The sequence below is a fragment of the Suillus paluster genome (genome assembly GCF_016628075.1).
Source record: "Suillus paluster strain FC165 chromosome Unknown EDB91scaffold_56, whole genome shotgun sequence".
Lineage (NCBI taxonomy): Eukaryota > Fungi > Basidiomycota > Agaricomycetes > Boletales > Suillaceae > Suillus > Suillus paluster.
The window spans coordinates 266,675-275,846 of NW_024537616.1; the positions used below are offsets into that span (position 1 = coordinate 266,675).

A 9,172-nucleotide genomic window follows, 5' to 3' on the forward strand; every position below is an offset into this window, starting at 1 on the left:
GATGCCAACCCTTCAGTCTACCTTGACGAGCTTCAAGAGAAACTTCTTGTTACTTGCAATGTGGAGGTGTCAATTGCAACACTTTCTCACACCCTTCATCATATGGCTATTACACACAAAAAAGTCTCAAAAATGGCTATGGAACGGAACGAGGCACTGCGTGCAATGTGGCAAGCAGCACATGGAGATATTCCAAAGGAGTATTTTGTTTGGCTTGATGAGTCGGGAGTAGACAATCGAACCAATCAGCGAGGTGAAGGCTGGTCACAACTTGGCACTGCATGTGTATGAAGGGCAACCTTTGTCCATGGTCAACACTTTTCTGTCCTCCCTGCCCTTTCCATTGATGGTATCATTGCACTCAATATCTTCGAAGGTTCTGTCAACAAGGAACAGTTTCTAATGTTTCTAAGTGAGCAGGTGGTACGACAGAACAACTCGTTGGTTACTACTTCGAGTCCTAAGTGATATCTTGCAGGCACCAAAGCTAACACCTTATCCTGGGCCCTGAAGTGTTGTTGTCCTTGATAATGCATCAATTCATCATGATGACGAAATTTGACAGATTGTTGAAGTAGAGTGTGGTGAGCATTGAAGTTGTTCTCACTTTGTCCTCTACTAAGGATAATGCAGGTGCTCATCTTGTGTATCTTCTGCTGTATTCGCCTGACTTCAATCCAATTGAGCAGGCCTTTCATTCTATGAAGGCTTGGCTTCATCGACATGAAGCACAAGCTATACTTCCTGAAGCTCAACCATGGTTGATACATCAAGCCTCGATGTCTATCACACCTGAGGATGCAGAGGGGTGGATCCTGAACTCTGGGTATGACTGACATTAGCATTGCATGCAGTGATATAGAGTATCATAAATGTAGTGACAGGAAGTAGTAGATGTGATTAAAAGAATGGTTGGTGATGAAAACAAGCTGAATGAATGTGAGACTGCCTACTCTCTTTGGTGTTTCTTGTACTTGAGCCAGTTGCTCCACTCACGTGCAAAGCCTTGAAACTTCATTGCACGACCCTCCACCACACAAGGAAGATTGCATAGGCATGTGACAGGCATGTCACCTATGATATCAGGAGTCAACTCGAGTGAGGAGAGAACATCTTCAGAGCCCATAAGATCGACATCATATGACTGTAAAAATGCAGAGAGACACAAGTGAATCTCTGTTCCAGTTGCAGGTATGGGGGAGAAGGGTGTCTGAGCTCGTGGACAGTGATGAGTAGGAGTTGAGGGTTCCAAAGTTGCCTTTGAAGCCAATTGACTTGTGATGAGCGAAGTCACAGCAGCAAGGAGTGCTGTTGTAGGATCAGGCGAAGAGCTGGATGACAACCGAGGACCATTATGGCCACAAGACTTCATAGCATCGATTCGCCCATCACATAGTCCATTGAAATCAACTGTATTAGGAGGCTTGTGCTTGGTCGCATCGGCAGCAGCCTGGGATCAATATTAATAAATGTTTGACATCACAAAATTGGTACCTACAATGGCAGCAGCCCAAAGTTTCAACTTGCGGTGGTTCAGGCCAACATGTTCACCCATCGCAGAGACATAACAGTGTCCTGACTCGCCATGTTCTCCACTGTGCTTTTCGTATGTCCACTTTGCCTTCAGTTGAAGGATGATGGCTCCATTTAGCTGCACCTCATCAGAGAATATGTCAACACGTGGGACCTAAGGTAATTTTTAGTATCAAAACAACAACAGTATAGTTTCGTACCTTCGTGCCATATAGGAGCTCCTCATTCTTGGTCCCAGCATCAACATGGGAGATAGGCTTGGAAGCAAAGTCAGTAGAAGACCAAACACATCAAATTGAACCTACCCGTTTCCGTGTTCGGAAACCCTCCATAGCATCAAGATCAAATTCAACACTAACAGTACAGGTAGCTTTTCGCTTTTTCAGCAGTGTGTCATGTGCCACGGTAAAGTCATGGTTGTTGTCGACTGTCGAAGCACCTGTCTTCCCCCCACTGGTAACCCTGTCAGATGGCATGAGATGAAAAGTACGTGTGCGCACCTTGAACCTGTCCACCAAATCTTGAACTTGGGGCCAGTATGAGCACCTGGACTGTACTGGTCAGAGAGCTCGTGAATCCGTAAAAATGCTTGAATGAAGTCAACACGAGTGATGGTATCAATTCTGACATGATCAGTCTTGATCATACGAGTTTTCTTCATTGCAATCTTCCCACAGATGCCGGATGCCTTCTTGGGAGCAGAAAACAACATGGTAGCAGATACAAGATGACCAGAATGATCACTTGGTCCTAGGCAGCAGAATTAGTCTGTGTTTTGAGACAAATTGAATGTTTATTACCACTCAATACAACTTCGGCTTGTACTACAGGTGGTATGGGGGGGATACCTATCACAGCAGGCAGTGATGCTGGGGGTACCATGGGTCGTGCCCCAGCTGCCAGTGCCACACGTTGAGTTTCTTTGATCTGTTCATGTGACACATAGAAATGTGGCGGATTGACACCCCCATCTTTGAAGATATGGTTCAATGAGAAATTCAGTTAATTAAATAATGCTCACCAATCCACGCAGGGTTGTGGAGCCAGCCATCAGATGGGAAAGTGCTCAGAAGTTGAGCTTGGTCATTCTTGTGGGGAATGTTATTGAGGGGTCGAGATGGTGAGCTCATAGCAGGCTCTGAAGGCACCTGCGCCATGGTGAAAACGAGAGAGGAGCTGAAAAAAAAAATGCTGCAGGTCACCTTTTATAATCTGTCAAATTGCAAGATCCATCAATATGGAAAGATTCCATCGAAAACTTGCACCCACTAGGCTCAAGACAGTCAGCCCTGCAATTGTAAAAATGGATTAGTGCAATGTTTTTGCAAAGTGAGAAGTACTAACCCTTGAAGTGCACTGGCCCATGCAACATGAGGCAAGCCATTGACAGCGAGAAACCTTGTTCTGTTGCCTCGATGCAAGTTTATGCCTTTGTGGGCAAACTTGCTGCGAGTAGCGAAAAAGGATGCTTCCAATCTAAACCATTGCAAGACAGACTGTACTGATGGGCCAGGGTGATGCAGTCAGTTTAATGTAGGAGCCATGCAAAAAAAACTCATCTATCAATCTTCAGCGCTTCAGTGTGTCAGCAGTGTGACAATATAATTCAGCGGTGAGGTTAGGGTTTCTGTGCCATATTTTCAATTTCGTACTGTGAACAAATATATACAAACACGTGTTGCGCAGTTTCGCAACTGAAAGTTGATATGCAAACAACTGTAATATGTTTGTGGTCAATGAACAGCTAATTCACCTACATTTGTGAGAAGGAACTTGCGGCTGGCATAACCCAGGATGGGTGTTGAATGTTCCCATGACTGTCTCAAAGCCAGCCTCCAAGGTGATTTTTTTTGCCCTGCCTTCCATCCATCCATGGTTCACTAGCTCCACTTTCTCTAAGGTCCTTGCAGGGGGAACTACTATCAGCAGCAATGTTCCACCTCCACCCATACCTATCAGTATTCCTGATGATGAAGGCTTGAAAGTGTCTGACGAGGACGATGAACTGCTCGCAAAGCCTCTTTCTCATTTGACAAGTGAAAAGGCTTTAACGGTGAGTCTGATAATGTCTATATTTACGTTTGATGTCGGTCTACAGGGATGAGATTCGACACACAGTTGTAGCTGATGGGGCTGTCGTCGCCCTGGTATGTTTTTTTTTAACACAATTTAATTCTAATCATTTTCTTTTTTATTAGACTCTTCAGCAGTTGTCGGAATGGTGCAATACCCTCAGCAATGTGGCCCTCACCGTACTCACAAAATTTATGACTTTGCAGGATGATCTCAAGACTGATCAGGACCATAAAGATTTCACATTGGCCTTGCTCAAAAAGCTCAGCTTCTTGTTTGGGAACATTACAGAGGATGGACAGATGTCCAACCCGTTCCAGTCTGATCTCATTATTCAGGTCCTCGTTCAGCACAAGTGCGCCACCTCTGGCGCTGTCAGCCTGCTGGGAATGAGTCATACAGTGTCGGGGCATTCGAAGGGCACCCTTGCTCTTGCCACAGCCACGGCATGTGTTTTATACTCTCTCCTCATATTGCTAACTCATGTTCACGTGTTTCAGATGGAACGTGCCATCAGGCTTTTCGCCAATGAACATATACTCCTTAGCAACATCGATGCTGCTGGCAATGGTTGAGGCAACAAGACCCCCCTTGATATCAATCCGTCCACAGGCAAGCAGAGTAGTGTCCCCCTGGCATTTTCAGATGTCAATTGGGGTGCGCACACCAGGTCCTACATGACATCTATCAATCACCTTCCAGACTCGGTCATTCTCCAAAACTCAGAGCTCGCACAGGCCCTAGCAGTGAAGAGGCGTGGTACTTGGATGGATGTCGACAAAGAATCTGAGGATGAGCGAGCACTCATTTGTTAGACGGTATTGTCTTTCGTTTTTGTAGTTTATCTTGCAACTGACTATGAACTTTACCGGCAGACTATACCACTGTTCATGTTTCCTTGTTGTTCACATGCCGTCACGTCACTGCCCCTGCTATTACTGTCATCATACCGCATCTGCTTTCAATTACGTCTTGTTTTTAGCTCATTATGACCGTCTTTAATCTACTTGCCAGTACATGCTTTGCAACTGACTATGAACATTCATATTTCCTCATTGTTCACATGCCATCTCGTCACCCCCCCCCCTGCTACTACTGTCATCATACCGCACCTGCCAGTGCTTTCAATCACGTCTTGTTTTCAGGTCCTTATGACCGCTTTTAATCTACTTAACCAGTACTTCTTTCTTACTTGCTCTCCTTTTTTTTACTTTTTCATTCTACATGCTCCTTAACCACCTTAAATGCAGTTGTTTTTCCTTCTAACAAGCGTGAATAAGCTAAAAATAAGGGGGAATTACCAACTTCAATGGAGTTCATTCTCAAACAAGTGCAAAAAGTGCAAAAAGGCCAAAAACAAGAGGAGGGGATCTGCTTTTTAACTTGTGGGAGCTTGTGACAAGGAGACATTCTGGTTCTTGTACGAAGCTTTTCGATCTTGTGTGAGAAAATAAGTGACGAAAAAGGAGATTAAGGAATGTGTGAATTTACTGATGAAGCAAACACTCAAGGTTGCCTAAAGACAATGGAACTCCCCTCACATCCATCTGCATCCCATGGAAGAGGGAAGGCTCAAGGACGTGGGTCCAATCCCCCTCATAACCAGGCCCCTAAGACCACTGCACCTAGGATAATCGTCCATTGGACCAGACCATCAGATCTCCGTGGCACAGACACACTAGTGCAGCATCTTGTCACTCACCCTTTGGATGCCCGCATAATATTCTACAAGGGTAAAAAATCTGCAACTTCCAGCAATGAGGAGTGTCCTTCTGGAAAGGGAAAGGACAAGGGGGAAATCTATCAAGTCTTGGCAAAACTTATCTTCATGAACAACTCAGAATATTCAGGTGCATATGCTGAGGACTCAAAGAAATTCAACATTGTGGTGGGCAACCACATCATTTCATGAGTGATCTCTATCACTCATTAACTGCTAATTTAATTCATAATAAAAGTCTCAAGAAGTCATTCAAGGAGCAGCTTGACAAGTTTAACAAGACTGGTGCTGGTGTCACTCCGTGTGACAAAAATGTAGCTGTTAATCTACACAGTAAGTTTTTTGCTGTTTTTTTATCATCATTTGATTTATTTGATTTTAAGAATAAGAATTGCTTGAGTTCCCATGGTACGACCAACTCTACCCCTTCCTGTTCTCTAATACAACATGTGGTGCTGTGGGACGCCAACCACTACTGGGCTTCTATTCCCCTCCGCCCAGCCGAATCTGAACATCCTTCCGCACCATTTCCGTTTGTTCTGCATCATTACCGATCAAAGCCGACTCCATGTCCATGCATGTCATTTGCGAATACAAGTCAGCAACGCTCAGACATGTATATCTTGGTGACAAAACTTTTGAGTGAAGTGGATGCGATCCATCAGTACCCTAAGCGATGTGGATCGGGTCTGCGGATACACCTAAGTAAAGCGGATAGGATCCGCACTCAGCCACTGCCAAAGGAGGCGATAGAAATGACTGTATTCACCTAAGTAAAGCGGATAGGATCTGCACTACTCTAGATTAGCTACACTGTGGTATAAATGAATGTAAGTGAAGACATACCTCAGCCACTGCCAAAGGAGGCGATAGAAACGACTGAGGGAAAGTATGTACCAAAGCACCTCTGATATATGGGCAAAAACCCACTTGCTAACCGACCATGCATATCGCCTATGAGTCCATGACTTGTATCGAACGCACTCAGTATTACATGTACACCCGAAACATTCCGAAACAATCCAATGCACCTTATTACATATCCGAGCGCATGCACTTGCATCCAGCTGCACATGCGGGTGACGGGTCATCCATGCATGTATGGGCGAGTGTCGGATGGGAGACGGATACCCACGGATGGGTTTAGGATGGGTCGGATGGATGTGGGATATTATCTGGTTTTGTCACTCCCACTCAAGCAGAGTTGTAGTCCCATGGCTTTGGTAAACTTCCAGTGCTTCTCATGCGTGAGCGGTTTGGTCAGAATGTCTGCTACCATATCATCCGTGGATATGTATTGGATGATGGCTTCCCCGGTTGCGACCAGGTCGTCACGGACAAAATGGTACTTGCGCTGGATGTGTTTTGTGTGTGCACGGAACTGCACATCCTTTGTGAGGATTATTGCAGCTTGATTGTCGAAATGGAGAAGGGTTGGATGACATTGCTTGTATCCGATCTCCTCAAAAAACATGCGGAGCCATGCTAAGCACTGTCCCGCATTGCTGAGGCCAATGTATTCCGATTCCGTAGTGGATAGCACTACCATGCTTTGCCGCTTACTAGCCCATGAAATGGCACCATGGTTTGTGATTAAAGTGAATCCGGAAGTGGAACAGGAAGTATCTGAGTCACCCAACCAATCCGCATCCGTGTATCTGTGGAAGTCCATGTCCATGGATATGTCAGTTCCATCGTATACCAACTCCATGTCTCGCATTGCTTGCAGATAGCGAAGAATGCGCTTTGTGGCTTCCCAGTGTTGGTTTTTAGGGGCTGTGCTGTACCTGCTGAGTACTCCCACTGCATATGCAATATCCAGATGTGTCCCGAGCATAGCATACATGAGTGATCCAACAACGGATAGGTAGGATATGCAGGTGCCGTCTATGGTCATCTCATGAGAGGTCGCATGGTTATCTGGTTGTTCCGCTGTGAGCTGTGAGCCATGCACCATAGGTGTCCACACAGGTTCGCACTGCGACATGCCCGTGCGCTTGAGGACAGTGTCTACATATTGTCACTGGGACAATGCGATCTTCCGCGCTGGGCGATCATGGCGGATCTCAATACCTAGGATGAATTTTGCTTCTCCGAGGTCGCGCATCTTGAACTGTGATGCGAGCATGCGTTTCACCTTATCCATGAAAAGTCGGGTGGTAGCAGCTAGTAGTAGGTCATCGACATACACTACAAGAAAACACACTTGCCCCTTTCCCGGAAAACGTATAGGCATGTTTCCACATCTAAGCGGGTGAATCCGACATCTCCCAGTTTTCGATCTAGAGTCTTGTTCCACGTCCGGCCCGCTTGTTTGAGTCCGTAGAGTGAGCGCTTGAGTTTCCAACAGTATCCCAGCTGGATGGGTACTCCTTCGGGTGGTAGCATGTATAACTCCTCTTCTAGTTCACCATTCAGGTATGCAGTTGACACATCCATTTGGTCTAGCTTGAGGTCGTGTTTTGCGGCAAGGGATAGGATGATGTGGATGGACTTGAGGTTAGTGACGGGTGCGAAAACTTCCTGGTAGTCTACTCCTTCCTTCTGAGAGAATCCGCGGGCGACTATCCGCAACTTGTACCGTTCAACATTTCCATTTTGGTCTTTCTTGATACAGAAGACAGGCTTGGAGGTGATCGGCTTGACACCTTCAGGGATTGGGACGGTTTCAATAGACTTGGTTTTCATTCAGGCTGGAAAGCTCCTCCTCTAGAGCTGATTTCCATAATCCTCCATCCGGGCAGATAAAAGCTTCCAGTAATGTCTTGGGGAGATCGTCTTGGGATGGGCCCATGGCTGCTGCACCAGCAAAATATATATCATCTGGATCTATGGTGTCAAAGGTTGCATGACTTGCATCTGGCAGTTCAGGTTGGCCATCCAAGTGTTCATCCAATGTGCTTGTGTCCTCATGCAGTGCGGACAGATCCACGGGTGCTTGGCGGTGTGTGGCTTCTTCATCCAAAGTCCGTTGGTAGTTGCGGTTTCAATCCCAAGGTCATGTAGTGCAGGTGCTGCATCGGACCCCAGCTACTACCTGTGTGGGTCGTGCGTGGTTTGGAGATGGTGATCGCATGCGTGGTGCAGAACCCATAGCCTCCGAGGCTTGTGCATCTGGATTGATCGACAAGTTGTCTAGCTTTGTGCATATGTCTTCGACATCCGATTCCATCTGTGCTCCCACTGTGCCTGGTTCGACCTTCGGATGGTGTGTGGATGCAGGTGGATCTGGCAGATCTGGAGGATGTATGGCTGGAGCCTGCGGGAGGTCTATGCGATGTCATGGAGGAGGTGGATTGTTGTCCATATGGTCTAAGTCATGGTTGTAGACATGCAGGACTATACCCTCCCACTGCTGGACTTGCGGATGGATGTTCCAAGGTGCATGATCTTCCAGGGGAACTTGCGCGGTTTCATTGAAGACAACATGCTGACTGGAGAATATGGTGCACTTCTTGAGGTCTAGGAGTTTGTATGCTTTCTTTCTGTGGGCATATCCGAGCATGATGGCTTTTCTCCCTTTCGGATGGAACTTCCCTCCGCGCTTGTCCTTTGGTATGAGCGCATATGCAGGGCATCCAAAAGGTCAGAAGAACATGGGGTCTACACGTCTGTGGAAGAGATGTCCATACGGGCTATTGCCCTTCAGACCCATGGCTGAACTACGAGTGGTGATGTACGCCACAGTGAGCATGGCATCCGCCCAGAACGACTTTGGCAGTTTCGACTCTTCGAGCATTGCGGTTTGCAAGAGTACAAAGTGTTTGGTTCATCCGCTCCACGAGGCCGTTCTGTTCTGGGGTATCTGTGGCTGTGGTTTCCTGGATGATTCCATCCGTGCGCATG

At 46.5% G+C, this 9,172-nt stretch overlaps 5 protein-coding genes across 5 annotated transcripts; 3 read left to right on the top strand and 2 right to left on the bottom strand.

Annotated features, from left to right (window-relative positions):
• Positions 1–641: 641 nt before the first annotated feature.
• EDB91DRAFT_1057893 (uncharacterized protein) lies at positions 642–836 on the top strand (the record flags this gene model as incomplete). The annotated part of the gene is made up of 1 exon (XM_041314118.1): positions 642–836. A coding segment is annotated over one exon (195 nt), but the record flags the coding sequence as incomplete, so codon positions are not given.
• Positions 837–949: 113 nt separating this feature from the next.
• On the bottom strand, positions 950–2,663 carry EDB91DRAFT_1057805 (uncharacterized protein; the record flags this gene model as incomplete). The annotated part of the gene is made up of 7 exons (XM_041314108.1): positions 950–1,450; positions 1,499–1,687; positions 1,734–1,790; positions 1,839–1,986; positions 2,034–2,283; positions 2,334–2,504; positions 2,555–2,663. The coding sequence occupies 7 exons, from the start codon at positions 2,661–2,663 to the stop codon at positions 950–952; spliced, it is 1,425 nt and encodes a 474-aa protein (XP_041174117.1).
• A 683-nt stretch (positions 2,664–3,346) lies between these two features.
• EDB91DRAFT_1251655 (uncharacterized protein) lies at positions 3,347–4,421 on the top strand (the record flags this gene model as incomplete). The annotated part of the gene is made up of 4 exons (XM_041323407.1): positions 3,347–3,373; positions 3,434–3,586; positions 3,732–4,176; positions 4,219–4,421. The coding sequence occupies 4 exons, from the start codon at positions 3,347–3,349 to the stop codon at positions 4,419–4,421; spliced, it is 828 nt and encodes a 275-aa protein (XP_041174118.1).
• A 710-nt stretch (positions 4,422–5,131) lies between these two features.
• Positions 5,132–5,837, top strand: EDB91DRAFT_1084657 (uncharacterized protein; the record flags this gene model as incomplete). Its single annotated transcript, XM_041315803.1, has 3 exons — positions 5,132–5,494; positions 5,572–5,659; positions 5,716–5,837. 3 exons carry the CDS (start codon positions 5,132–5,134, stop codon positions 5,835–5,837), a joined length of 573 nt encoding a protein of 190 aa, XP_041174119.1.
• Positions 5,838–8,045: 2,208 nt separating this feature from the next.
• Positions 8,046–8,312, bottom strand: EDB91DRAFT_1037508 (uncharacterized protein; the record flags this gene model as incomplete). The annotated part of the gene is made up of 1 exon (XM_041312834.1): positions 8,046–8,312. A coding segment is annotated over one exon (267 nt), but the record flags the coding sequence as incomplete, so codon positions are not given.
• Positions 8,313–9,172: the final 860 nt, after the last annotated feature.